Genomic DNA, 27,676 nt, shown 5'->3' with positions numbered 1-27,676 from the left:
AGATAATAAATTATATTTTTCAAGTTTTATCTTATTTTATTACGTTGTTGTGACTCAATTGCGTAGAACGTCAGGTCAAGTTTGGTGGGGTGGGCCACTTACTGGGGTGGGCCGCTTACTGGTGGAACACGTTATCGTAATCTATATTACATAAGCTCAACGTACACGCATGTCAAATACTTCCAGCCCTAATGTTAGTTTCAGGTCAGACTTACGAGAAAGCTTTCGCGCTGAACCGCAGCAATCACAACCCGATGCACCCGAATCCGATACGTTGACGAGGACTGCGGCCACCACGACTGTCAAATCTGCGCCTCCCACAACGCACGCGCCTATCGCAGATGCCACCCACTTCAGATACAGTGAGATGCGGGATTATGTTTGTGCTGAGCCTCAGCACTGCCCCGCACTGAGTTAACGTCACGCTGTGATCTAGCCATACCGGGGGAAGACAAAAATTTCCTCCTGTAAATTAGAGAACTGTTGCTACACATATCTATATGCACTAAACACTCTTCCAGGCCCATCTGCTACCCATCCACCTCACTAGATAAACCAATCCGATCAACACGGGTACCTCGATGAGAGGCCCGACAGTAGCAGCAAGTGCCTGGTCGCTGTCAGGACCATACGTGGCAACAGCGACGGCAATCGCGAGCTCAAAATTGTTACTTGCAGCTGTGAAGCTTTGCGTTGCCCCCAGTTTGTATCCATATCCGAGCTTGTTGCATACGAATAGCGTGAAGAAGAAGATGACCATGAAGTACACGATGAGTGGTGCGGCGACTCGAACGACGGAGACGATTTGGTGGATCACCTGGCGACCCTGAGAGGCGAAGAGAACGAGGATGGTGTAGAGAAGGCCGACGAGTGACCACGGAGCCAGCCACTTCAGAAACACCTTTTCGTACCACTCCGCGCCAATCAGCTTCCGCAGTATGAGGCGCGTAAAGATCGCAGCGCCCAAGGGGATGCCGAGGAATACTGCAACGCTTGTGGCGACCTGATCATAGGAGACGGCGACGGTCCCAGTTTCGCGGCTGATGACCTTGATGAAAAGGATGGCGAGCGGAGCGTAGAGTATCATCTGGAGAATGGAGTTGACTGCCACTAGAATGGCACAGTATTCATCGTCACCACCTGCAAGTCCGTTCCAGATTAGAACCTAGTGAATGTCAGCACTGTATTGCAAAGGAAGAAGGGATGTATGAGCTTACCATGGCGATGCATCTCGCCAGACCAACTAAGACCAGTCCTATCCGCAAGTCGCTCCTGTCGGGTAAGAACGCCCACGCAAGACCGAGCTATAGTGTGTTAGTCGAAGCTGGGTTGAACGGGAGGTGAGACGCACCATAAGGAGTGGGGCGACAATCCAGTTCATGAATATACTGAACCCAATCTGGATCCAGAGAGCGCGAGTTCGAAAGAGGCTGTGCAGCGTCTCGTAGCGGACTTTGCAAAGAATCGGATACATCATAACGAGCAAGCCCACAGCTATCGGGATTGACACGCCAACGAACTTGCCCTTCTGTAGCGCTGGCCCTGTTTCTTCGACAAAGTTCCCTAGAAGGACACCGATAATCATAGCAAGAAGGATCCACACCGCAAGGAAGCGGTCCAGCCAACCTAGTCCCTTGATCACGGAGCCCTTCTTCACTGCTATCTGCTCCTCGAGCTGCAGCTTCTCGAGATCCGCGTCGTTGGGAGGACAGGCAGATTCGATGTTGATGGGTTTGGGCCCTTCCGTTGACGATAACGTCATATTAATTGCTTTTGAAGGTTGTCGCGGGGAGATGTGTTGTTGTAAATAACAGAGATGCTACTAGCTGGCCTCCACAAGTATTTGAAGTTAACAAAGATGATAGTCGGGTCCAGGAGAGCTCCTTCTTATGTCCGAGGTCGCAGATGACAATAGCACACGTAGGAAGGCTGCAAAGGTAGCTTCGGTCTTGTCCAATCATCGTCCAGCAGTGACTTACCAGCACGAACTTGCTTGTGCGGATACACGGGGGCGGTTGTTCTTGCATAACATTATTAATGGTCCCAGAACGTCTTCACACGATGATCCTTAAGGTCCCTCGTAAATTCTCCAAACATTTTCAAACAATGGCTACCGCAAGCATCACAGGTCCGCCCCCGCCATGGCATGCTGCATATCCAGCACCCCGAAATACGGCTGCCACTATTCGTCGAGAGGTTGTTCTCGACATGATTAAACAGAGCGCAGAGACTTCCAGCAGAAACTACATTCTCATCGATTTGCGTCGCAACGACCATGAGGTACACAAGATTGACCGTCACCTTGCCCTTCTGTGGAAAGAGCTAACTAAAGTCAGGGCGGCACCATCCGTGATTCAATCAACCTTCCTGCGCAGAGCTTGTACCCTGCTATACCGACTTTGTACAAGCTCTTCAAGGACGCAGGCCTCTGTAAAATAATCTGGTATTGCTGTATGTTCCCTTCTAGTAGTTTCGTAGCGGATTGGCACCAAGAAGCGCCTTCCCAAACATGTCCATGAGATTAACTAGGTTTGTCGCATTCTAGCTTCCTCGAAAGGACGTGGCAACCGTGCCGCTGGTTGGTTCGCCGACTACATTGCAGATCAAAGGGATGAGCAGATGGAGAGCCTCGCGCTAGCGGAGGGCGTGAAAGGATGGGCAACGGCAGGCGATGAGTACATCCAGTGGATGACAGAATACGATGCTAAGGTCTGGTCGCAATCTTGAGGTCTGATGACGGTCTCAGTCTTTACAGAAGCTAGCTATGCTACACAGGAAAGGGGTAGTTGAATGCGGACCAGAATCAAGAATTCAGACATTTGGTGCAATGCGCAAACGTGGAACAGTGTGACGATGGTAAGCTATACCCGTTTGGGTATCGTACCGGATTTTCGCGCAGCCTTTCTCTTCTCAAATGAACGCAGATCGAGAAGCTGATGAAATACGCCGTCTGTGTTCTGGATCGGGCTCAGGCGTTGGCGAAATACTGGTGATAGCAGGTCTCCGGTGGATCTCAGTCTTTCAACACTGTAAACTCTCTGCGCGTCCTCGGACGGTGGATGCGCATGTTCGCCATCCCGAACCAGAGCTCAATCCCTATGGCTTACACGCAATTTACAGAGGAAAATGCAGACGAAGGAGGGAGCAGGCTTATGCCCAGCGGGAACAGAGATAGGCTAGTTGACTGTATGGAAGAATTTGTGAGATACACCTTGGTAATGCGGCCACATTTCGATCTTTTCGGGGATCGGTATAGCGAAAGAGAGGAGAGGAGGATCAAGGAGAAGAAAGCGAGGTTATTAGGCACGCAGAATGGTGTCTCTTTAACCGAGATGTGATCAGCAGGGGGGGAGATCTAATAGTTTGTTTGGTGTCCACGCTGATTAGGACGCTATAAAATGTTCTGTACAATACCATAGTTTTGTATGTAAAGCCAATTCAAATCTGATTTAAATTCGAGCGTAGAGGATAGATACAATAGCGAGTAGCTATGTACGGAGCAATCACTTGTAGAGCTCGCTAAGCCGCAGACTACAGCTGTAGCGCACCCTTGCTGCAGAAGTGACATGTTGCAACGAGCTGGTGACATGCTAAATACCACTTCTATTTAACCACTCTAGAACACCCCGGGTGCCTGCAATCACTTCGCACAGTCTCTCATCTGATTTGGCTTACGCAAAATCGAATAGCCACTCAATCCATTGACTCACCATCTGCAAACATGAACGAGTTCGATAACATAAGCGAACATGACAGTGCAAACGAAGAGGCTCCTCCGGACGGTGGATATGGCTGGATCTGTGTAGCCGCCTGTTTCACAATCAACTGCTTCACTTGGGGCACTGTCTCGGTAATCTTACACTTTCTTCAATAATGCTTTAGATAGCTTATTTCTGCATCCTATACTCTTGTTATGCCAATAGTGCTTCACTCACAGGTAGCAGTCGTACTAACTCGTCGGTCTAGGCATACGGCATCTACCTTTCACACTACTTGGCTGACGACATCTTCCCGGGTGCATCCACTTGGGACTATGCGTTTACTGGCGGCTTCAACTTTGCAATAGCTATGCTTATAGCACCTATTGTTACTATTCTAACTCGGAGATTTGGGATACACGTGACAATGGTTGCTGGCTTAATCTTCCAAAGCGGCGGCTTCATTGCAGCCTCTTTCGCCACACGAGTATGGCAATTGCATGCCTGTCAGGGCGTTCTTATCGGCTGTGGCATTGGCTTTTTATACATTCCCAGCCTTCCCATCCTTTCGCAGTGGTTCGTTCGAAGGCGCAGCTTAGCCAACGGAATCAGCGCTGCGGGCTCAGGCGTTGGCGGTGCTGCCTTTGCGTGGGGCACAGAGGCTATCATTCAGCGTTTTACCATCGGTTGGGCTCTACGCATCACGGGAATAATCGCATTTGCCGCCAATCTTGCCGCAATAATAGCAATACGGGACCGAAACGATGTGATCCGACCTTCTCAGCGTGGATTCGACGCCCAACTCCTCCGTCGATACGACGTGATACTGCTGCTTGTTTGGGCTTTCATCAGCATGCTAGGATGTATAGTCCTTCTGTTCTCCTTGTCCGACTTTGCTCTGTCTATAGGCCTTACCAGAGCCCAGGCTACGGACGTGATTGGTTTGTTGAACGTCGGCACAGCAGTCGGACGACCAATCATTGGCATACTCAGCGACAGATGGAGCCGAATCGATACGGCAGGTGTTCTGACTTTGCTGTGTGGTCTTTTATGCTTTATATTCTGGCTTCCGGCTACATCTTTTGCGCTCACAGTGGTTTTTTCAACCCTCTGTGGGGCTATCGTTGGAGTCTTTTGGATGGTACGCTAGGAGTGCCGAACCTTCTCAATCTGCGGTGCATGCGCTAACATCATCATACGCAGACTATAGGTCCGCTCTGCGTTGAGGTTGCTGGGATAAAGAACTTGCAATCGTTGTTGTCTCTGTCTTGGGCTGCAATAATAGTTCCTACTGTTGGTATGTCTTGATTAGATGACCATCTTTGGAATCTTTCAGCTAACAGCACTGGTCAGTCTCTGAAGGCATTGCATTGAAACTCCGACGGTCTTCTTCCTCTAAGGAGTATCTCTACACTCAGATTTTTGCTGGCATTTCATATGTAATAGCGAGCGGGTTTATGTTCCAACTTCGTAGAGTGAAAGGTCGCCAGCCACAGGATCGTTTGGCCTAGTGCCCTCGGATATATCTTGAGCTATGATACAAACTAATACCCGGTGTGGGAGTACGAAGTTCTTGACATGCTCTATGAACGATTCAATCGGCCTTGCTGTTATGTTTTGGATTTCGTTCAGCTCCTGTGAGTATAGTTGTTTGGTTCATCCTACTCAGTTTCAGCCGCGAGACTATGCCCAGATGCAAAGGCTCCGCAGATAGCCGACACGCTGCTGAGTCTATCAACACCGCCTCACTTCATCATAACAATGGTATGACCCGCTGTTGCCCCGTCCCTGCGTTGTCTGGCTTCTATCTACGACTATATACATTCTGCCTCTGGAAGTGACGTGTTTGTTTGTGTTCGGGTCTTCGAATTGTCTTTCTGCGTGTGTGCCGTACTCGAAGTCTGTTGTGTAGAGCGTAGTTTCGAGATTCGTAGAAGTACGTTTGTCCCATGCCTTGCAACCATAATACCCTCAGTCTCCTCTTAGCATTCACCTGTCGCGTGTGCTAGTTTGCCGTTATGCCCCTAGGGCATACCGAGGGTCTGTAAGTAATTTGCACGAGAATCAATGTTGTTTCGACCTGAGGGCTCGTCGATGCGGGACCTCATAAACATTGTCGGTCAGCGATGCGCTGAACAGGGACTCAATCGTTGACAGGCCAAAACTATTAAGTTGGCGGATCTTGGCACTCTCGGCTACTGACGCCATGGTTTACGACTTACTACGTATGATCCAACCCTGTTTGAGCTGCAACAACATATGTCCGATTTTGAATTGGGCGAAAATTGGCGTCTTTTGAGTGTCTAATCTTGTTCGCCGACGAAAAGAGTGTAAGAACCCTTAGTAGCAGGCCTTCCAGGCAGCCACTTCAGTACTGCCAAAACTTGAAATGGGGAGCAACAAGAGCTCTGCTGTGAAAGGCAAGGTGCGGTCGATCATGGCATCCCAGCTTCTTGCGTGAGTACTGAACTTGGAGAACAGGCTACAGATCTAGAGCGCATCCGTAACAACCAACGCCGCTGTCGCGCGCGACAAAAAGAATACATTGCAAGCCTCGAAGACAAGATCCGTCAATACGAAGGCATGGGTTTTGAAACTACAACTAAACAGAAGCTTGAGGAGCTTGCTTCAGAAAACAGATCGTTGAAGCGGCTCCTGCAGGCCCTGGGATTGCGCAATGAGGTTCTCGACGCTTACAGTAATGCTGTTCGAATGGCTCCGGATATCTCGTGGCCGCCGCTGGGAGATGATCATGCTGTATCCAAATATTGTTCAGCTCCCAATCCCTCGCTGGACAGACTGGAGGTATGTAGATCCTACAACACTTGTACTTTGCTCGATATCTGATCTCGACCAGCCACACATGCCACCTACTGCAGCCCACGAAGAACAACCTCAACATACAGCTGGCCAATCCGCAGATGTTTCGACCTCGAAACGAGCATTCTTATACTTGGCGCAAATCGATGTACCTCTACCATGGGAGTTTTCTGACTTTCATGCTGCCTCCGCCTCTTCCCACATAGAGCAATTTGGTCAGGTGACTATGGATGCTTTGATGACAGAAGCACTCAGCAACGCAGTCACTGCAGACGATGTATCAGACACGACCACGCTCTGTTCATGGGCTTTTTCGCTCGTTCTAAAGAGTAATCTAAAAGGCTACAGCGCTGCAGACTTGAATCTTAAGCTTCGCGCTGGATACAAACATGGTGTCACACCAACCGAGGGTTGCCGGATAGACAACAAAGTCTTACTAAATGTCCTTGCGGAAATCATGTAGACCCTCGGCATTCACAGACTCGTACTTGACTTTATGTTTACGCTGCGCCCTTCGTATTATCTACCTGACCTTGAGGACCATAAGTGCCTACCACATTTTCGCTACTGGAGCCCTCCAAGGTTCACCTGCGATGGCCTCCTCTACGACCTTTGTGCCGCTTGCTTGCATAGACACATCATATATTAGTTCTGATTGAGGGCCTTGCTCTGGCACAGCAAATTTGGTCCTTCTGCCACGCGTGCCCTTACTCGCAGTTGCTTCTCCTGGATGCAATGGTGTACTCTTTGGTTTCCTACCAGGCTTCGCCTTGCCCTTAGCTGCTTTGGCAGCTGCTTTCTCAGTACGCTTTGCCCGTTCGTCCCGGAGATCTTCAAATGTCACCACCCTTGCCACACTAAGAATGGCCGACTTCGTTGCTCGGCGGGTTTTAGCTTCGTTGTTCTTCTGCGCAAGGAACTGAATGTGGTCTTGATCGAGTGCCTCCCTAGCGAAAGACTTTTCTGCAGCATTGCCGAACTTCTTTATAAGCCTCTGCTTTCGCTGTTTGCTTGCCTCATCATGCGGTTCTGGCTTGATCTGATTCAGGAGCACCACCAGCTCTTCGGAGGAGGTTGGTGTTGCTGGTGTTTGGACTACCTCATTTTGCGGTCACTGTTTACTGACTTCGGTGGCGGTATGGTCCGGCACGGCGATCTCTAGTTTAGTGATAGTTCTGAGGACTCTATCCGGGTTGTACGGAAACATTCCGGCTTTGGCCCATCCTGTGGCGCACGGCAAATCTGGTACCCCAATGGAGATACTTTTCTTCTCCTTCTCCCTAGATTCCCACTAGCTGTAAGCCTGGCATATCAGGCTTTAGCAGTTTTTGCCACTTTCCAGGGCCCCGAGAGTTGAGCTCATGTTATCTGGTATTATCGCAAAGGGGTTAACAATTAAGGGGTGGACAGTCATCGCGAATAGAACGAGTAGATACGCCACCAAAAGGCTTGTAATTTTCTATTTGAAAGCTGGTACTAGATGTAGAAAAAGTAGAAGTTTGATTGTACAGTCCAAATAAATGCTTACTATCATGTGGGCATGTGCAAAGTAGGTGCGAGGATAATAGTGTTCCGTCACAGGTGCTGTTCCGCTACGAGTGGATGCACGTTAAATTTGCTACTACATGGCGAACTCAGTTCCAGATGCATTTTCTTAGTGGGAAAAGGGTGATTTGGAAATATTGACACGACGTCTAACTGAGAGGAATGCTACATGCAAGGGTATAGACCAGACGTGAAATGAAAAAAAAAGCCACCCATGATCGCCTTGAATAAGACGCGCTCAAATAGCCTGCCGCCCAATTGACTCGTACCGTGAATGCAGTGAAAAGCAAGTTAAGAAATGGAAAAACAAGGAAATCCCCTAAAAAAAGTCACAGCTTCGACTCGGCCAGCTGTGCCTGAAGCGCATCAATCTGCTTCTGCAAATCCTCCTTCTCAGCCTCAAGCTGCGCCTTCTTCTTCGGCTTCTCCTTGTCAACGTGCACGTTCTCCCCCACCAAATCACCATTAGCATCAAGCACCATACCCTTCTCAATCAGCATCTTCTCCACCGCCGGCACTAGCTCCTCAAACGACTTGACCAGGGGAATATCGTAGCGCTCACACGTCAGCTCCACATTGCCGCCCTTCCAGTACCCTTCGCCACAGCACACGACCACTTTCCCGGAGCCAGCCCACAGACCCAATTCAAGCAGCGACACGGGACTCTTTGTCGTGACGTCAAAGAAGAAGCAAATGACATCGACCTGCTCGAGTGCAGCGAGCTCCCACTCGACCTGGTCTTTGAAGTCCTTGTCGCGGGCCTGCGGCGTAATGTGCGGGTTCCAATGGCCGCGGCGCGGGTTGCAGACTGTGATGGGGAGGTGGGAGAGCAGTTTGACCATGTGCTTTTGCCACTGGACGGCATTGCCCATTTCTATGCTGCCGGCGGTGAAGACGCTGAATTTGCGGTATGTAGGCGCTTCGGGCGGTACGCAGTGTACAAAGTCCTTGTGGCGGGTGGGCAGGTTTGGGGGTAGAGGGGGGAGTTGGTTTTTGACGTCTTCGACGTCTTGGTCGATGTCTACGCCTTGTGGGATATTGGTTTGAGGTTCAGACTCTGGTTCAGGCTCGGTCTTTTTGCCGCGCATTTTATCGATGATGTCTTTTCCAAAGACCATGGCTGGTGTTGATGTAGGAGCTGGATCCTTGGCGGCTAGGTTATGGCTCAACTGGTGTACTAATTTCTTTATAGCAAACGGTACTTCCGGATGCGCTGGAGAAGTGGCTGCTCGAGGTAATAAGGTGCAAGATGGGGTTTGTCGCGGAAGCTGGAGTCTGAGTTTGTGAATGTAAGTTGGAGTGTCTAGGGTTATGTACTGGGATCTTGGTGGGGCACGAGATCATACTTGGCTAGTGACATTTGCTTGAGTACACAATGGGGCAAACTGGACAATGACTATATAGACAAATGTTTGTTGATAGTGTTTGAAACGTGAAACTTTTTTGATGTCAAAGCGACAAAGGGTGTTGTTAACAATGGCGCACGGCGATTCACCGATTTATCTAGATGATGGTGCTGATGCGATTAAGCGCTTGGTTGCTGAGCGTCACGCCTTGCACCGCCACATACTAGTACTAGTAGTGTACCCCGGTGCCTGAACAAGCGTCTAAAGCGCTTGTAATATGACCGTTTAGATGTCAGCGACTCCATGTTTTCAGCGCCTCAGCCTACACCCATAATAGGCAAGTGCTATCAAATTACAAGCATCTGGATGCTGACGACCTGGCTGTGCCTGAAGGTAACATCACGACAGCGAGGATGACGGCTGATGCCTGAGTTCAAGCACATATGCACAATCAGCGCCGAAACAGTCTCAGCTACACAACGAGGCAGCAATTCCTTTGATAAAACTAACAAATGCCTGAGAAGGTCATAAGGACCATAATGATTCAAACAAAGCCCGATGGCAGACACGCGCATGCGAACACTGTGTTCACGCAATGGAACGCCTGAGGCTGTGCTACCGTGCACACGGAACATCATCTGGGGTAAAACAGTCACAGAAACCCAATTCAGCCGAAAGGCAGTCATTTTGAGCATCTTTTTTCCTTAATTAATTGATGCCTACAGTATCCTTGACGAATATCTACGCCAAGTACTCGGGAGACTACTCCAGACCGGTGTAATCCAAGAGAGAAAGGGCAAGTACTTAGACGGCTTGCCTAGTCCCAATCATCTTACAACCCCTAGTATTCGGCGCAATGCACAATAAAGCCAGTCTTTCAGATCCACCTTTCTTCGGACCTACTTGCAACAACGCCACACTACGAGACAGGGCTGCTCATGAGCGGATTCGGGTGGCGAATATAGCCTCTCAAGACTAGAACCGGCGTTCCATGGCCTTTCACCTTGTCCTCTGGCGTGGTACCAAAGCCAGCGACTCGACGTCCAGCCATCTGCTTCATAAACTGGACTCTGTAAAAGTCTCTAGGCGGGTCGACAATCTGGAAGCAAAGCGAGTTGGAGTCAGTCATCATACCACAGTCGCACCTGATACCCGTGAACCGGACAGAGACCAGCTCTGCCTGCTCGCCGTGTTCTTTCTGCATCTCGTTGGAGAGTGCGCGGAGGTTGAGGGCGGACTTGGAGGTTGCCATTGTGGCGCAAGGGGTGCAAGGATGGAGGAGGTGATCCATTGACCTTGAGGCCCGCATGTTCTTGAGAGGGTGTGGATCGCGCTTGTTGAGGCGTCTGGGGATCGCGGATATTCGTGTCAAGGCTGCTTTGATTGCTGCCTTCTTGTTCGCGTCGTCATTGACCTTTTGCGCGCGCCAGGATTGACCACAGCCATCGCAGAATACGCCGAAGCGTACGGCCTTGTTTGCGTCCTCTGATAGGTGCACGACTTCTGGCTCGATCATGGGTACGAATTGTTTCATCAAACCTTCCAGTGTACATTTGGAGCAGGAGCCGTGCATGCAGTTGCAGTTCAGGACACTGACAGGATGTTGGCCATGTGCGACGCTGTAGATATCGTGACTGTCGCCGCACTTGCAACAGCGCCATTTGCCAATTGAATCGGACGGCTCGTTCTCTTCGTCGATAAAAGTGACTGTGTTTGCTGGCGGGCCTGGAACCAACTCTGCTGGAGTCTCTGTATATTTGGAGCGTCCTCTAAGAGGTAGTTGTTGCACCTTGAAATTTCGCAGTCGACTTGCCGCCATAACGCGCCCGCGTGCGACACTGCCAGAAATTTTTGGTGTCAGCGGCAGTCTAGCGTACTTGAAGCTTCCTTCCATCATGTCGAGGGGGTGCATCAAGCCAGCATACCTCTCGTCTTCAGAGCTTCCAGCGGCCGTTTCTTGAATTCGTAAGTGCTCCTCGTCTGTAGTCAGGGGAGAAGCGCCTGGAGCATTCAAACAGATGTTTGTCGAGCCCGGTACGGGGTTCTGACGCTCTTCCTTCTTGTGGTGAAAGCCTTTCTTCTTGGGGCGCATCGTTTCTTGACTCGAACGTGGTGGGCTGTCGGAGTCGACACTGTAGGCTTGTGAGGGATCCATGATTTCTTGTGTGGCTGCAGATCCAAGAAGGCCAGCCTGTTACTTTCAGTTGCCAATGAGACTGTTTCTATCTGCTGTTGTTGATTAACATACAGTACAGCTGTGTAGTATTATGGATAGATATATATAAGGGGATGAGTGTCGAGAAAAATGTGCAGTGAAGGAGGTTTTTTTTACAATGAGGTGATTGTGAGTGGCCTAGTGAGTGATGCAACATTGTACGTTTGCGTCTTCACTGCTGCTATACACAGCCTAATTTATCTTGCGTGAGCCCCACTGATATGAAAAGTACAATTGTAACTCGATTCAATGATCTGAAAGTGTACACACGGGGAGAGAAAAGGTGAGTAAGATAGAAACATAAGCATAGTGGAGCTTGCAAGGAGAAAACTTCATTGATTGCCTTTATACCACCGAAAAACATATAAAATAATTTTATCTATCCAAAATCACCACAGGAAACATCTTTTTTAGTATCCAATCATCCTTCATACCCTCCAACCACCCAGAACTTCGTATTTCAAGTGATGTTCCAACAAACAATTCTCGAGACCAGACACAGCATCCTACGCAGATCTTCGCCGTGCGTTGATCCGGGTATGACATGCACAACTACAGACAACAAGAGGCTTGTAGTCCTTTGCACGAACGTGAAGCAACTTCAGTGTAGCATCGACAATCAACACGAGCCGGGCCGAACGGTTACACTCGCAGCAGTGATAATTTCGTGAGGGGGACGAATGATCCCAGACGGACTGATGCGATGTACTTTTGCGAAGCATAGCGTTCGCAGAAGACTATGAAAAGATACGAATTGAGATATGAGTCTTTAGAAAGTGTTGTAAGGAAGCTGCAAATCTGCGGTACGGTGAATGTAAATATACTTCACAAAAAAGTATACAAATATTGTATATCAACCGTCTGTAGCTTGATGATCAAACTATAGCATCAAAGCCGGAATGCTTGAGAGACTGGTGGAATACAAGAAAAAGCTTAATGATAATGGTGGTGTAACAGTAAAACGGGGGAGAATAAATGCTAGTTGTTTGGAGAAGAAGAAAGGGCAAGCATCGACATTCCGTGTAACTGTACAATGGATTTTCTGAGTGGCTTCACAAGACGAGCGGCACACTGAGGTGTCCCACCTGGTACTGGAGATGGTTTAAAGTATACATACAGAGAAGCGTGGCACTACTGTAGGCCAAAAACCGAGCCATTTCCACATATAGTTACTGGTCCATGAGCCCGCCGCATGCCCTGCCTGCCTCTGAATGCGTTGTAGTGTCTACACCACGCATCATATCACTATTAACCAATGGCTAACATGCTTGCTCATAGTTTTGCCATGCGGCTTGCATTGTTGCTTCTAATCTATGTTCCATATCCTGAAATATGATCTGCCGTTTCGTTGTAATCAAATCAAGAGCTTCTTATACCAGAAGAGTAGCTTCAACGCAATGCCACACCATCCCCGCACGAGGGTCTTTGTACAGCCATCTGAGCCGTGTACATGTTTTGTACAGACTCCTCCAACAAAGATTCCTTTTCTGCCTCTTGCCGTGTAGACAGAGCTTCCCATGTACTCGAATCCATCTCTCCCAGCGCATCGTCCCCAACCGTCCTTTCTCCCTCACCAAACACAGGCTTGAAAACCGCATCATAACTCGTCCACATGCCCGAAAACACCATTGCACTCAACTTCGCCAGCCATGCGGGCGCGCGCCCATTCTCGTCTGAAAACTTCCTCCCCAGCGCAAATACAAACAACACAAACGGCATCCAAATACTCAAAAACAGCGCTTTGCCCACCTCCTGCTTCTTACTCGTGATCCTAAACGGCCGTATTCCATGTAGATACTCCCGATACTCTCCTGGCAACTCGCACTCGAGCGCCCCATCCGTTATCAACTTGAGATACCTAGCCGACGGCTGCGCATAGCTAGGATCCGGTCTCACAATGCGGTCGTTGTCTTCTGAGGACGCAAACAGCGTATGCGCTTTAAACGGCTTCGACGTCGGTACTGTGGGAACCGTATCCTCCCCTTTGTCCAACACATGGCAATCAACCAGTATATCTGCGTAGGCGCTCCCGCCACCTTCTGTAGCAATTATGTGCGCATAGTCTGACAGCGTGACTTCGTACACCACGCCCACGAGACCCTTGTGCCACGCATCTTTATGGTATTTCTGTGCGGAGGATGTGCGCCGCGCGGTGTTTGCGAAGCACGGCTCTTTGTAGGGGACTCCGGGTAGGTCGAAGGTTAGGCGTAGTGAGGGGACTACGACGTTGATTTGCGAGAGGGGGCGGATGCCGCGCGCGCCGCGGAAGGTTTCGTTGCAGAGGTTGGAGCCGTAGGCTAGGTAGAGGACTGTTTTGGGCTTTTCGGAGGTTGGTGTTGACGGGTGGGCTAGTAGCGTTGCTATGTCGAGTGGCGCGTCGGGGAGCGATGCGTCAAGACGCGCCTGGCTTGTTTGCGGGATGGGGTCGAATGCGGGCATTGGAGGCAGAGTTTGTGGAATGGTATTTTCGGATGCTTAGTTATTAAGTATATGTGTGTACGTGCGACTTTGGACGTTGCACTAGCGATTTTGTCCGTATGCTTGAGTTCTCTTCGCTGTTCGGTGTTAGATTCCGGTCCAAGCGCGAGATGTATTACCAATCCGTACGTTCAGATCATGACTCTACAACATGAGTGGATCATACACATTGTTTTAGGCTGGGTTGCCTGAGAGTGACTCTTCGTCAGCGACTTATATCTAAAATTGCATGACGTAATTCCGTGAGCTGTCATGTCGTGGAGATTATTGGAACACGATATGTCAGGGGACGTGGAGAACATTTTAGACACGACTAGAACCATGACTGAATTGACAACAACGTATCATGCCAATGTGTTCATTGCCGTTAGTTCTACAATACAACCCACTTTTACTTGGGTCTGCTAGTGTTAATTTTAGCTATTTAAAAGGAGAGCCTCCCCTCTCCACAAGACCTTGTCCAGCGCCAACCATACTCCAAATGGGAATTTGTTTCCACCCGAAAAACACTCAATGTCTATCTTCCGACTGTTCACTACTATGGCTTAGTTTGTTGAATTGGAATTCAATTAAGTTCAAAAATTCCACTTGGATATTCGAGCTCAGACTGATTGCTGGCTTTTCATGAAGCTCACTACTATTCTATCGCCCTTACTCTAATTGACAGCTTCACTGCTTCGTCAAACATACCTAACGATCTAAAGAACAAACTCACCCTGTTAATTGCAGTACACAAATAAGCCGAACTGGAAATCATGCCAAAGGATGCACCAGGGAGAAAATACACCACACCTCACCACCACACCCTTCTCCTCAACAAAGCACGAAAACAAAGATTGACGTTTGAAAGTACTCGTTGACTCCCAATGCACAAGACAAAAAAAGTCGTTACGTTTCACGATACCAGTTTTCAAACATCTTTTAAATTTATGGGCATTAACTTCTCTCTTTCCTTTCCCTTGAAGAAAAACAAACTACATCAAACGGGTATGGTATTATTTATAGGCCTGAACCACCAATCGAGCCAAGCGCGGACGCTCAAGATAGAACTGGCAAGGGGTTGTTGCGCAACGCCACAAAAAAGAAGCAACAAAAGACAAGAACAGCAATTGCCAGGATGTAGAAAAAAAGAAACAAACACGAGTAGTAAGGACCCTGAGAGGACATACTAGGAAAAGGGGGCAAGGAGGAAGGGTTCCGAAACAACGTTGCCGAAACCATGGGGTGAGGGGAATTATCCTTTTCGAACCATCCACTAATACTACTATATCGTCTATGCGCTTGCTGAAGCGTGGGAATATGAGAGTGTGTGCGTACGTGCGGGTTGTACAACGAAAGATAGTGCATCTATGAACAGAGAATTTGCGGTGGAATTTGCTTTCGTATAGATTCAAATAAACATACGCCAGGAGACAGCCCTATTCCCCATGTTTACTTTGGGCAACAAGAACAAAAAAAATGAAATAGTATACTACGATTCCGGGAGGGAGAAAAACTATCCGCTAAACCGACTCACCATTGGACTGCTTGACCGTCTGTCTTGCTGTTGTTCTTCGTTAAGGGCGAACGCTTGCATCTCGTGTACACCAACTGAGGCGGGTGCTTTGCCCTTGCCCTTTTCGCTGAAGGTGCTGCGTGCGTGATACATTGTGCTTTCGTCGCTTTGGCGCTGAGCCAGGCCTGTTTCGACATCGCTGCTGTTGGCCTTGTTCTCTTCTTCCTTTTCGTTGGGTGCACGACTGGTGAATAGGTCATCAGGGTAAGGAAATAGGGTGCGTCGGCGTGGAGGCGATTTCTTCGTGGCTGTCATCCATACCATGGCCGTCATATCCTTTCCGAGTGCTTCAATCACAGGCGTGACAATGGGAAGACAGGCGAAGAGCACGCCGTAAGAGGTTACGCCTACAATGACTACGTTGATGCCGTAACTGAAGCCGCGGTCCGCGAGGAACACCATGAGCCAGGAGCCATAGGACCAGAACACAAGACCGTGAATTAGGTAGATTGTGAAGACGTGGGGGAAGAGAATTAGGAAAGGAGGCGTGGACAAGATCCATTGTACAACTGCAGAGAGCTCGACAACGGCTTGCATGCCACCAGCAAAGAGGAGACCGTTAAGACGCGGCGTATTGTAAGCTGGGTATCCATTTCGTTCAGTGTCGCGAATTGCTTCACCCGTAGTAGGGTCAGGGTGGACACCTCGCTCCGCGGTGCTGAAATTGAAAGTCGTCTCCACCCATATAGGCACAACGTTGACCATGAAACCCGCAATGACACAGCCCCAAAAGAAGGTTAGTGTCGCGTAGTAGGCGGCCGTCCGTGTAGCCAGGTACGCCTTCCACTTGTAGGTCACGTCAAGGTCGGTGAGCAGCAGACCCAGCCAGAGATATGTGCCCCATGATTGAGCGTACCAGTGGTTGATGAGGCAAAAGGCATAGTAGCACATGCGCTTCCATGGTGTCTTGATCTCGTAAACAACAACGGCGCCGAGAAGCACAAGCCAAGAGCCCTGAAGTTGCACAGCAATGGTCCAGAGCACACCGGTGCAGTAATGCAGCGTGATTTGCGGAACAGCATTGGGAACCAGGTAGATGAGCTCGAGAATCTCGGAAATGTACTGACCGAAATTTTGGTAGCGAGTGACGTATGGCCAGGTCGACCAGGTAAGACTGGGGATGTACTGGAGAAACTTGGTTGCACCAACGTCAACGAAGAAGTATTCGAGCAATGCGACTGAGGCAACAGGAATCATCAGACGTGGTGTTCGGCGCACAGCTGCTTTGGCAATTTCCTCCATCTTGCCTTTGCGTAGGTAAGGGGCAGTCAGAAAACGAACAGAGGTAGTGAAAAAGACACCGAGCCACATCTGGTTGAGCAAGAAGGGGCCGATGATTCTTTGTGCCCACGGCTCAGAGGGATTGTGTGCATCCGCACCTGGTTGAACCATGGCAGGGACAAAAGTAAGACCAAAATGCATAATGGTGACGACAAGAGAGCAGAGCGCAGTGAGACCAGCAAGATGGTCGATACGGTTCCGCTTTGGTGGAGGTTGCGGGCGCATGCGCGGAGCTGGTAGAGCCGACTCAGTAACAGTCTCCATTTGGACCTTGTCTGGGCGTGGTGAAAGTGTGGCCCGTGGGTCAGTTAGCGTAAGCATCGAATCGTGGTGCTTGAGCGATGTCATTCCCGGAATAGGTGGTGCCAAGTTGGAGACGTCATCCCGACTAGTGTTGAAGTTACTTGCGTAGGGCGTAGTGGTGCGACTGTCTGACATGATGGAATTGACACGAGACAGGTCAATCCTGGGTGTGGATCCTCCAAGTGTCGAGCAGCCGGGCTTCGCATCAAGCCTCTCGATAGTCATATCATCCACAGAACGGCGTTTTGGAGAGGAATGATCATGGCCAGATCCGGGACGTGAAAACATATCCGTAGATTCCATAGTAAATGTACTCTCACTAAAGGTACCCGCACCGGTTTCAGGCTTTGGGGATTCCCCTTCTGATGCTGCTGGAGCTGCTGGGGCTGATTTGGAACTTCCTCTGCTGATCTTAGGCGCTAGACGTCGAATGAATGTGTGTATAAGAAGAAGGGTTGAGATGGCAAGACAGGAGACGGAGATCCAGAGTGCCGGCATGCGCTTGATGTCTTTATGTCCATCCTGTTTCCAGTGATCCAGAGCTTCTTCCGCGTATGGGGTAGAGCCACGCAGTTCAAAGTCGTCCATGGCGCACGCATCAGTCAGGGGACAGCGTGCAACAAAGTCCTCGCGAGAGTCTTCATTCATCGTTGACGAGTTGAAGAACATGCGGATCCAGCCAATGTCAGCAACTGATTCTCCGTTGCGGGGAGGCCCACGCATCGAAAAACGGTTACCCGTCGACCAGTGCTTGAAGAATAAAGCAGAGGGGACTGATGGCATCCCCTTGTTTTTCTTGTGCTCAACAGTGCGGGTCAAATTGCCACCAATATAGAAATTGATGTAGTCTGCCGTCCAGTCGATACGGTACTCAGTAAAGTCCCACGGATTGATGCTGCCATTACCAAGCCCACCACCTAGTGTGGTGTAGTTTCTGTTTGCAGCAGTTCCGTTAATGAGCTGACTGAAGTTCATTCCAAGATTGCGGGTGGTAAATTCGTTGTTGACAAATGTACCAACCCAGGGCTGGGTTAGACGATCATTGTTCATGACACTGAGCTCTGTTATCTCAGTCTCGTTGTACTTCCACATCATGGTGGTAGCTGTGCCCGAGACGTCCAGATATGCAGGCCTCATCAAGGTCCGGAAAGAGCCATGCTGAATATCACGCCTCTTAGTCCTAAGACTAGCACCTTGGACGAGATGTTCTTTTGTTGTAGGCTGCACTACAAGCTGCAGAGACTTGCCATTGTCAAGCCGTACATTGTCCGGAGAGGCACCCTCACGGAAGACAGCGTTCTAAGGAAGGATATTAGCTAACGAACCCAACACTCGTAACATATAAGAATAGTATCATACCCAGTCCTTGGCATAGTTTTGCTCGAATTCTTCAGCCACAAAGTCGACTGGTAATCCTGATGTTTCATTGAAGTAGACAATGATAGAGTCGGTGTAAAGCTCGTTGGTCTGACTGTCGTAGAACCCGCACGTACAGTTCTCTGCTCCACGCGAAACCTCTGCAAAGACAGGCAGGGCTTGCACCAAGGCAAGTCCAAGGAGAGCCGAGGGAAACATGAGGAAGACCGGATGACTGAACAAAGGAAGGAGAACGAAACCTCGTGTTCAAATTCAAAAGGCGGTATTTGTCTGTCGTCATGCCGCTAGTCACCCAGGACTAATCAAAGAGACTTAGAACAAACGTGCAACGACGCTTTTCGGACCAGGAGGAGCCGCAGCCATGGCGGGCGCTTCAGTGGATAGCAGAAAGCGGCAAAAGTTCCCCTTTCTGCCACACAGCCTTGACCGGGCCCCTTGAAGTCATTATCGGAGCGGGCTTTCAGCCGTGCGCCATGCAACAAGCCAAAAAGCTCTGCAAGCTTTGCTTGGCAGGTCGGTCAGATAGTGAAATCATGGCAAATGTTGTCGCATTGGCCTGAGTAGCTGTCGCAAGAGGCGGAGGGGTTGTGCAAGGCGTCACCAGTAGGTCGGGAGACGTGCACTGCAGCGGGCCGTGCGCCAACGCTAGCACGGGCCTGTCTTCCACTCTGCCTCCATCCTACCACGTTTGTTGAGATGATCTTGACGACCCGTCATGGCCACCCCCGTCCACATCAGTGATCTTCGCCACCAGCATTATCTCGCCGTGTTCCACCTTGTTCCAGGATAATTAGCCTCCGCAATGCACGCTCTACTGTGCTCTAGTGGCTGTTCCCTGCTCCTGTAGGAATGTGTTGTCCGAACTACACCTGCCCTAGAGCAGTGATCGATCTCTCAGCTTCCGCATCCTCCGTCGCACCAATATGCCGCATACCCAGATCGATAATCACCCTAGAGCAAACGGAAATGCTCCTTCGCCTAGCCTCCTGGCCCTTGGCCCTTGGCCCTTGGCCACCCCCCCTTCGACTTGTCTATGCTGCATGCAAGAAGCATGTTGTAAATGTGGGCGACATTGCTACAAAAAAGCATCCCATTGGCTGCTGTGCATGAGGAACGCCGGTTCGACGCCCAACTTGGCAAATTCTCCTCGCTGGACGATGTGAAAAATACTCGAGCAAAAGCATGGACCTTTGAGCCTCCCACGGTCGACCCACTTGCATCCCAATGTTAGAATCGGGCATTGCTGATGCCACTGCCGATCCTACATCGAGCGGTAAGTTGATGCGGAGACCAGCTCTCCTGAGCGCCATTGCACAGTGCAGGTGAACCCATACGCACAGTGGTCCCTTTTTTGGCAGGACGTTGGCTGTTCGCCACACCCTTTTCTTCCCGCAGTCATCAAACTTGGCCTTTGGAGCCTGATATATCATCTGTGTCCGTCCCTTCACTCGTTTGAGGTTTGCTACAGTAGTCACACTTTCTTTGATTCGACTCCTTCTCCGATCGTTACTGTCACATCATTCATTCGTTACAAGATGTCTGACAACAAGGATTGCGTAATTGAGGTGGGAGACGTCTCCTCTCCTACAAACTGCATCACCGAAAAGACGGCCCCAAAGAGTAATTTTTCTCCATCCCAAGTTATTGGACAGTCATCTTCGTGGATCTCGGAATGGACGCCCTTCGGCCTCGTCGTCTCCTATTATGTTTTCTCGGTCTGCATGTACATGTATTGCAGTGATAGCCTCATTGCTATCTTCTGGTTTATCTACATGTGTACCAACTTCTACATCGCCGGTACCACTGTGCTCGAGGCTTTCTTCAGTATCACGCCCTGTCGCGAGGCAAGGGAAGTGGTCACTCAAGCCCAAGACAGGAAATGGCACTTTCCTACGCCAGACAGCCAACTACCCATCTTGGATCTTCTCATCGTTGCCTATCTGCCCAACGAGCAAGACATCATCATGGACCGCGCTTATTACGCGCTCAAGGAGATTGCCTACCCTAGCGATCGAATCCGAATTAATGTACTTTACAACACACCAAAGCCAATCGAGCCGCTGGAGACGGAACTCGCCGAGCTGCCACTTCGCTTCCCTCACGCTAGAGTCATCAAGGTTCCCGGCTCGACGTCCAAGGCCGACAATCTCAACTACTTCTTCACGTTAGATACTGGATCAGACCTAATTGCGATCTACGATTGCGACCACTACCCCCACCCCAACGCACCCCGGTGGGCGGCTGAACGATTCATGGCAGAGAAGGACGTGGATATCGTCCAAGGCCGGTGTATCGTGTTCAACTCCGAAGACTCATTCATGACCAACATGATATCCGTAGAATTTGACAAGATCTACGCGGTATCGCACCCTGGTCGTTCGACAATGTGGGGCTTCGGACTTTTCTGCGGATCGAATGGTTATTGGCGCACATCACTCCTCCGTGATCTCAAAATGGACGAGAGCATGTTAACCGAGGATATTGATTCGGCGTTACGCGCATTCTCCAAGGGCGCTAAGACCGTTCATGATCTCAATGTTACTTCATATGAGCTGGCTCCTACTACCTTTGCCGCCTTTTGGAAGCAGCGGCTCCGATGGGCTCAGGGATGGGCTCAGGCCAGCATGCGTCACATGAAGATGGTTTGGAACGGCGTCAAGGATCCCTTACATGAAGAACATGCCAAGCGGAGCTTCACAGCCCGATTTGGTATGCTATCGCTGCTGCTCATCCGCGAGTCATCTTACTATCTGGTTACACAGTACACCTGTCTTGTGGCATCGTTCGTTATCGTCAAGTTCCCAACCAACGGGGAGGAGCTGTGGAAGCTAGTCTATTTCCAGTACCCCATCTCACAGTGGCTTTTCATTATTAGGTTCGTGTCACCGATGCATCATTTAGATCCTGGACCTCGCTAACCTCCGATTACAGTGTTATCTGCTTGGTCGCCACGCTCTGGATCACCAACCAGGTCAAGTCCGAGTTTGTGACAAGGAAGATGATCATTATCTTCTCCGTCTTGTACCCATTTTACCTTGTTCTCAGTGCGACTATTGGTCTGTATGGCCATGCACGCCAGCTTGTCAAGTACAGCTCTTGGAACCCAACAGCCAGGAAGTAGGCTTGGCAGTCTGGACCTTCCACCTTAATGATTATGTGCATACCCTCAATGGGCTGGAGGGACCAGCCCTCTCTTTTCTTTTCTTAGGTATAAATAGTTACGCGGCTTGAGTAGAGGACATGGGCGATATTAGCCCACAAACATATTTCCATAATATCAAAAATACTTTTTTCCACCTTACACAAGCCCTTCCCGTTCGCTATTTGTTATTCGTGGATTGTGTTGATGAGGTGCAATGACGGACAGCGTCTCCTGAACCAGTCGATTGGGTCTCTCAACATTGCGATGCATCAGTGGAGATATTGTCGGGTGTTTGAGATGTCAGCCAATATGACTCGGCATGTTGTGTTATCTCGTCACTACTCTAGAGCATGCATGGCGACAGCAACAGACGTGGCGCTATGGGAGTTGCAGAGAATTCCCATTTCGCAAATCTTCGCTGGTCGGCGAAAGGTGGACTCGACTCATTCAGATACGACGATCCTCCCGTTCAGTCAAAGATTGGCAACGGGCACATATCGCCGCCCCACTGTGCCTGACCGCTTTCCCTGCAAGCGGCCAGTGTAAGGCTGTAAGAGTGACTTCAGGAAATCTTCGGGAGATTACATGACCGACACGCGGCCGATCGACACAAGCCGAGCATGTGCTCGGCCCCCACTCTGGGCGCATTAGTGCAACGTGTGGGATGAACATCGCTCAAGTCGTGTTTGTGGCTGGCGGCTGACATTGGCGGGCCGCAAGCTTAAGTCGAGCTCGGACACGGCGTCCTTTCCAGGGCGCCAAAACAAATGTGGAATGTATCCAGGTACCCCTGGGAACTTACTTTTCAGCCTCACCTTCGTGAGTCAGGTTGTTTATTGTCCTTTCAGGAACAGCAGCACGTCTTGGCACACTTCGCCTTGCCCTTCTTTCTCCGCCCACTCCGATACCACCCTTGTCGAGTGGGGGTTGCGGAGGCGCTGTGGGCGCTGAAGGAGGCGCTGGCATATGCCAGGGCAATGCCGGCGATTGACTCTTTACTTTTCTCGTGGTTTTGTGCCACTCAACTCTCAAGATGCTCTCCGTCTGTCGAAAATATCTGCCGTGTCTTCCACCGACGTCACGACTCATTTCAAAGGAACGATAAGACAAAAGACGCGCAGGCTGCCATGCAAAGAGAACCTTGTCGCATTCCCTCCCAACCGAGGTTCCGGTAAGTAAGTATGCTTCAGCTAGCAGGTTTAGCTGAATCGCTGCCGACCAAAGATTGCGGTGGACACGAGTCTTTCGCGCCGTTCCTGTTCAATCCACTAAATGTATGTAACGCTGTAACGCTTATCCACAGTTTCCCTTTCACCAACCCAAAAGGCCAAGACGCTACAGTCAAATAAGCCCTTGACATGCACAACTTGCTGCCACGCATTCTTCGCGGGAACACGTCCTGTAGCTAAATCTAACCAGTTCAGGCTGACAGTTGTGCACTTGGGGGAGCAAGGCAATACGCCAGAAAAGGAGGATCTCCCGAGCTACATTAGTCTTTGTTTTTTTTCTCGGCGAGCCAAGGCGTTGATCTCGGGTCTCCCCCGGGGTAACCCAAGGGCCTGCAAGTTTCGTGTTATCGGGAGGATGTGTTTTACAGAGACTGTGCGGGCGCCCTTGATTGCAAGTGGCTGTGACGTCTTGAGACGAGGGCGGTGACCATTTTTTGGACTCCTGTTCGAAGTGTCGCTTTTCCTAATATTAGGTCTTTTACTCAACTTGCATACTGCATCAACGCCCTTTTCCACCCCCATTATGAAGTCCGGACTTCTATCCTCTCCTTTGGCAATGTTTACGTCATCGTCGAGTCCGTATGCGACTGGAATCGCCATGAACCAGAACTACCTCATTGGGCTCAGAGGTCTGTTTGTGGTTCAATCGTTTCTCTTTGTTTTCTTCCAGACTTTCCTTCCAGCAGCCGTCCCCGACTCAAAAAATGTCGATGGACCTTCCTACCAGATTGGACTCCGCAAGTCGTTTTCGGTCATCTTCTGCAATCCGTCCTTGATTTATGGATGGATCATCTTCCTTTCCGCTCGAACAATATGCCTGCCATATCTCGCTAACAAGACGCGGGAGGTGGGCGCATCCAGTGTCTTTCGTCGCGGCGTCAGACTATGGATTCCAACCTTTGTTGCGTACTCAATCGCAGCAGCAGCCTTCAGTACTACATCCACTGATTACATCTCTGACTTCATGGAGTCTACCGGGAACATCTCGACAGCCGTTCCAATGCGCATGCGCAACTTCCTTGTGTATTTCAACTCCATGTTCGAAATTTTCTGGATCAACAAGCAATACAGTGCTCAAGCTGCCAACAACATCTTTCCCTCTGGCACTCTCTGGATCGTCTCTGTACTCTTCCAGCAAAGTTACACTGTCTACATGACCATGGTCATTGTACCCAACACCCGTATGTCCTGGCGTGTCAAGGCAATGCTTGCCTTTATCGTCACTGGATTCTGGGTGCAGAGCTGGGCGTGGTATAGCATCACTGGTCTTCTCATTGCCGACGCCGTGCTCAATATGAACTTCGCCTCGCGTTCGCAGCGAGGCTTCAACATCGGCAAGTCCACAATCCCCTTTTGGCCAATCTACGCACTTATGGTCTTCGTTGGTTTCTTTCTGCACTTCTTGTTTATTTCATGGAGGTCGGACCTACGCAACGACGAAATCTACAGCCACACTGGCATCTACACAGGTGGCTTGCTCAACGAAAACGTGGATCTTGACCTGCCCATGGCTCGCATCGACAACTACCTCATTATTCTGGGATCCACACTCTTGATCGAAACTTTTGAAATGCCCCGTAGCATACTATCCGGCAGCTTCTTTGTCGCCCTCGGCAGGAGGAGCTTCAGTAAGTGCACTATGTTCCACAGCCAACTTCAGACAGTTACTTACAAGGCGCAGGCTTCTTCCTAGTCCAATCCATCATCATCTACACCGTTGGTATCAAGACCTACCAGCACATGGCTGCATCAGGGACCGCCAACGGTGTGAATGGACTGGTATGCTTCCTAGTATGCGCACCCCTTGTTACACTTCTATCAGAACTCTTCTATCGCATCGTGGATCTGCCAAGCATTGTGGCTGCCAGGGGCTTTTGGGCGTTCATGACGCAATGAAACGAGCGTCTAGGCGTCATTACAAGTATCGATAGGCTTTCAGCCAAAAAAACTAGCTTACTTCAAATTGTGTCGACTCGCTTACCAACCTTGTCTCTTTTCTCCAACACCACGCTATCCCCCTTCGGAGGCGTCTTCCCTTGTACATCCCCATTTACAAAAAATAGATCCTGTTTCATGTGGGATTCGGTGCGGAGCACCACACTACTACTACTGCTGCTGTCTTTCCTTCGGCATGTCTTTCAGTCAGAAGAATTAACCTCCTTTACCTCCCCCGCATCATATTGTCGATCCTTTGAATCCTTCTTCCCCGCAATTGTGGGGAGACACAAATAAGAGGGGAAGTAGCCTATCAGTGTTGATGAAAAGGATTTAGAATATACATTAATACCCTGTCTCCTTTTCGACACACTTGGTTTTGGGAATTCCTAGACGCTGTAAATTTCAATACATCTTTGTGTCGCAACGCTTTGCCTTGTCCCAAGTTTTGCATCATCACTGCAAATCGTCTTGAAGTCTGTGCTACCAAGTCCATGAGTTACGATAGATAAATCTTAAGCCACAAGTACAGTCAAAATGGAAAAACCGCATAGTAGCCCAGAGCCCATGCACATTGAAAAGTCCACTGCCATACCCGAAGATTCCAATCCCACCCTCGACAAGCGCCTCAACCGCAAATTCGACCTTCGCATTCTCCCCTGGCTATTCGGAATATGGTACAGTAAACCATTTCTTCTTTCCTTTCACGCATCTAACCCATAAATCACCAAGGCTCTTCTCCTTCATCGACCGCAGCAACATCGGCAACGCCCGCATAGCCGGCCTCACCACCTCCCTCTCCATCACAACCGGCACGCGCTTCAACATCGCCCTCCTCGTCTTCTACATCCCCTACATCCTCGTCGACGTGCCTTCAAACCTGCTCGTCAAGCGGCTGCGCGCCGGTATCTACTTGCCCACCCTCATCACATGCTGGGGCTTGGTATGCACGACGATGGGATTCGTGACGAGCTTTGCGGGGCTTGTGGCGTGTAGATTGCTGTTGGGACTATTCGAGGGCGGGATACTTGGGGGTGTAATTATTTATCTTGCCATGTTTTATAGGCGCGGGGAGATGTTGCTGAGGAGTGGGTTGTTTTATTGTGCTGCGCCGCTGTCTGGGGCGTTTGGGGGTTTGTTGGCGAGCGGATTGGCGAGGATACGGGTTGGGGGATATGAGCGGTGGCCGTGGATATTTTTTAGTAAGATTTCATCCTTCTTTTTTTTTCTCCTTCGAGTCTCGAGGTGATAGGTGGGTTTGGATTTCAAAGTGCTGACAAGATGGCTAGTTGAGGGCGCGGCGACAGTTGTCTTTGGGATTGTGTGCTTCTTCTTTATGCCGGATACACCTGCTGCAGCACATTTTCTCACGGATGAAGAGAAAGAGTGGGCACTGCGCCGTATGCGTATTGATGCAGGTGGATCTACCGATGTGGATGTGGATGATGAGAAGTTTAGTTGGTACTGGGTCAAGATGGCGCTTTTGGCTCCCCAGACATATCTCTCTGCCTTCATATGGTTCTTTCTACTGGTCCCTTTATACGTAAGTATCGCGAAGAAGTGCCACTATCTTCACTTATCGGCGATTCTGCGATACTAATGTACTCCCAGAGTTTCTCGTTGTTCCTCCCGAGCATTATATCGGGAATGGGATATCAAAGTACAACAGCACAACTCTTTACCGTACCTCCCAACATGGCCGCTTTTCTTACAGTCATCGGGACAGCGTATGCCTCCGACCGACTCAAGAATAGGGGATACTTCATCATCGGAGGTTGTGTTTTGGGTATATGTGGGTATGTAATGTTGATCGTGGCAAAGACTAACGCAGTGCGGTATGCCGGGACCTTTTTGGTTGCTATTGGTGTCTTCCAGGGCTCACCTATGCTTATGGTAAGCTTCCTTGTCGTTTCATCTGCCGTACTGTAGCTGATTGATGATGAGGGCTGGGCGTCAAACAACCTCGCTCCACACTATGTGCGAGCTGTTGGCATTGGGCTCATCATCTCCATTGCGAACTGCTCGGCATTCATCGGAACGTTCATATACTTACAGCGTGACGCTCCGAGATACATTCTAGGACATTCGATTAGTATCGGGGCTCTGGTGATTACAATCATCCTAGCGGCCATGCAGTGTCTGTATCTCAGCTGGGAGAACAAGAAGAGGAAGAATGGTGAGAGGGATGACAGAATACTGCAAAGTGATGCCGGCAGACTTGGACATCGGCACCCGAGCTTCAGATTTACGCTCTGATTGCAAACTAGGATTAAACAAGTGGTGTTTGGTGCGAGAAGAAATGCAATCTGATTAGCTCTAACAACATATACTCTCGTTCAACAGATCTATAGCAAGATGCCGGGAATTTCTATGGCTCAGCTAGCAGCCACAGTAGCTGTGGCGGCAGGCAAAGCCCCGCCCTTCTTCAGTACGGATTACGAGCTGTAATCATGATGTTTGATGTCGCTAGCCGGCGATAGCTATCTACTAGTGTCGTCCGTCCTCGCTGCTTTCCTGTTGATCTGGCCGGCAGCAATCTGATGGGCATGGCTGGTGAGTGGCAGGGGCCAACCAATCGACAAGTGTTGCTGTGCAATGAGGGTAGAGCGACGACTGTCGATTGGCGTCGCTCGCACCGCCATCATCAGCCACAACGGCTATGCCGTTATCGGCATGTGAGGTGAGCGACACCAATCGACAGCCGTCGCTGCCTAGCCCCCTATCGCCCACCAGCCACAATCACGTGCACTGT

General features: G+C 49.9%; 13 protein-coding genes across 13 annotated transcripts; 7 read left to right on the top strand and 6 right to left on the bottom strand.

Annotated features, from left to right (window-relative positions):
* Positions 1-505: 505 nt before the first annotated feature.
* On the bottom strand, positions 506-1,762 carry COCCADRAFT_22034 (uncharacterized protein; the record flags this gene model as incomplete). Its single annotated transcript, XM_007708833.1, has 3 exons — positions 506-1,165; positions 1,218-1,304; positions 1,352-1,762. The coding sequence occupies 3 exons, from the start codon at positions 1,760-1,762 to the stop codon at positions 506-508; spliced, it is 1,158 nt and encodes a 385-aa protein (XP_007707023.1).
* Positions 1,763-2,106: 344 nt separating this feature from the next.
* COCCADRAFT_82333 (uncharacterized protein) lies at positions 2,107-2,727 on the top strand (the record flags this gene model as incomplete). Its single annotated transcript, XM_007708935.1, has 3 exons — positions 2,107-2,280; positions 2,337-2,451; positions 2,546-2,727. 3 exons carry the CDS (start codon positions 2,107-2,109, stop codon positions 2,725-2,727), a joined length of 471 nt encoding a protein of 156 aa, XP_007707125.1.
* Positions 2,728-3,721: 994 nt separating this feature from the next.
* On the top strand, positions 3,722-5,209 carry COCCADRAFT_32365 (uncharacterized protein; the record flags this gene model as incomplete). Its single annotated transcript, XM_007708869.1, has 4 exons — positions 3,722-3,850; positions 3,967-4,839; positions 4,902-4,995; positions 5,052-5,209. 4 exons carry the CDS (start codon positions 3,722-3,724, stop codon positions 5,207-5,209), a joined length of 1,254 nt encoding a protein of 417 aa, XP_007707059.1.
* An 878-nt stretch (positions 5,210-6,087) lies between these two features.
* On the top strand, positions 6,088-6,981 carry COCCADRAFT_32364 (uncharacterized protein; the record flags this gene model as incomplete). Its single annotated transcript, XM_007708868.1, has 3 exons — positions 6,088-6,123; positions 6,180-6,503; positions 6,556-6,981. 3 exons carry the CDS (start codon positions 6,088-6,090, stop codon positions 6,979-6,981), a joined length of 786 nt encoding a protein of 261 aa, XP_007707058.1.
* An 87-nt stretch (positions 6,982-7,068) lies between these two features.
* COCCADRAFT_22031 (uncharacterized protein) lies at positions 7,069-7,725 on the bottom strand (the record flags this gene model as incomplete). The annotated part of the gene is made up of 2 exons (XM_007708832.1): positions 7,069-7,551; positions 7,645-7,725. The coding sequence occupies 2 exons, from the start codon at positions 7,723-7,725 to the stop codon at positions 7,069-7,071; spliced, it is 564 nt and encodes a 187-aa protein (XP_007707022.1).
* Positions 7,726-8,392: 667 nt separating this feature from the next.
* On the bottom strand, positions 8,393-9,151 carry COCCADRAFT_32362 (uncharacterized protein; the record flags this gene model as incomplete). The annotated part of the gene is made up of 1 exon (XM_007708867.1): positions 8,393-9,151. The coding sequence occupies one exon, from the start codon at positions 9,149-9,151 to the stop codon at positions 8,393-8,395; it is 759 nt and encodes a 252-aa protein (XP_007707057.1).
* A 1,177-nt stretch (positions 9,152-10,328) lies between these two features.
* COCCADRAFT_82439 (uncharacterized protein) lies at positions 10,329-11,501 on the bottom strand (the record flags this gene model as incomplete). Its single annotated transcript, XM_007708934.1, has 1 exon — positions 10,329-11,501. One exon carries the CDS (start codon positions 11,499-11,501, stop codon positions 10,329-10,331), a length of 1,173 nt encoding a protein of 390 aa, XP_007707124.1.
* Positions 11,502-13,013: 1,512 nt separating this feature from the next.
* COCCADRAFT_82659 (uncharacterized protein) lies at positions 13,014-14,063 on the bottom strand (the record flags this gene model as incomplete). Its single annotated transcript, XM_007708933.1, has 1 exon — positions 13,014-14,063. The coding sequence occupies one exon, from the start codon at positions 14,061-14,063 to the stop codon at positions 13,014-13,016; it is 1,050 nt and encodes a 349-aa protein (XP_007707123.1).
* Positions 14,064-15,597: 1,534 nt separating this feature from the next.
* Positions 15,598-18,816, bottom strand: COCCADRAFT_82444 (glycoside hydrolase family 16 protein; the record flags this gene model as incomplete). Its single annotated transcript, XM_007708932.1, has 2 exons — positions 15,598-18,540; positions 18,601-18,816. 2 exons carry the CDS (start codon positions 18,814-18,816, stop codon positions 15,598-15,600), a joined length of 3,159 nt encoding a protein of 1,052 aa, XP_007707122.1.
* Positions 18,817-20,153: 1,337 nt separating this feature from the next.
* COCCADRAFT_22026 (glycosyltransferase family 2 protein) lies at positions 20,154-21,739 on the top strand (the record flags this gene model as incomplete). Its single annotated transcript, XM_007708831.1, has 2 exons — positions 20,154-21,493; positions 21,550-21,739. The coding sequence occupies 2 exons, from the start codon at positions 20,154-20,156 to the stop codon at positions 21,737-21,739; spliced, it is 1,530 nt and encodes a 509-aa protein (XP_007707021.1).
* Positions 21,740-22,527: 788 nt separating this feature from the next.
* On the top strand, positions 22,528-22,935 carry COCCADRAFT_82450 (uncharacterized protein; the record flags this gene model as incomplete). The annotated part of the gene is made up of 1 exon (XM_007708931.1): positions 22,528-22,935. One exon carries the CDS (start codon positions 22,528-22,530, stop codon positions 22,933-22,935), a length of 408 nt encoding a protein of 135 aa, XP_007707121.1.
* A 577-nt stretch (positions 22,936-23,512) lies between these two features.
* COCCADRAFT_32357 (uncharacterized protein) lies at positions 23,513-24,885 on the top strand (the record flags this gene model as incomplete). The annotated part of the gene is made up of 2 exons (XM_007708866.1): positions 23,513-24,617; positions 24,671-24,885. 2 exons carry the CDS (start codon positions 23,513-23,515, stop codon positions 24,883-24,885), a joined length of 1,320 nt encoding a protein of 439 aa, XP_007707056.1.
* A 576-nt stretch (positions 24,886-25,461) lies between these two features.
* On the top strand, positions 25,462-27,180 carry COCCADRAFT_32356 (uncharacterized protein; the record flags this gene model as incomplete). The annotated part of the gene is made up of 5 exons (XM_007708865.1): positions 25,462-25,601; positions 25,657-26,126; positions 26,214-26,467; positions 26,536-26,817; positions 26,869-27,180. 5 exons carry the CDS (start codon positions 25,462-25,464, stop codon positions 27,178-27,180), a joined length of 1,458 nt encoding a protein of 485 aa, XP_007707055.1.
* Between the last annotated feature and the right edge of the window lie 496 nt (positions 27,181-27,676).

The sequence above is a fragment of the Bipolaris zeicola genome (assembly GCF_000523435.1).
Source record: "Bipolaris zeicola 26-R-13 unplaced genomic scaffold scaffold_4, whole genome shotgun sequence".
Taxonomy (NCBI): Eukaryota; Fungi; Ascomycota; class Dothideomycetes; order Pleosporales; family Pleosporaceae; genus Bipolaris; species Bipolaris zeicola.
The sequence above is the reverse complement of the archived record's forward strand: the minus strand, read 5'-3'. Positions and strand labels throughout refer to the sequence as shown.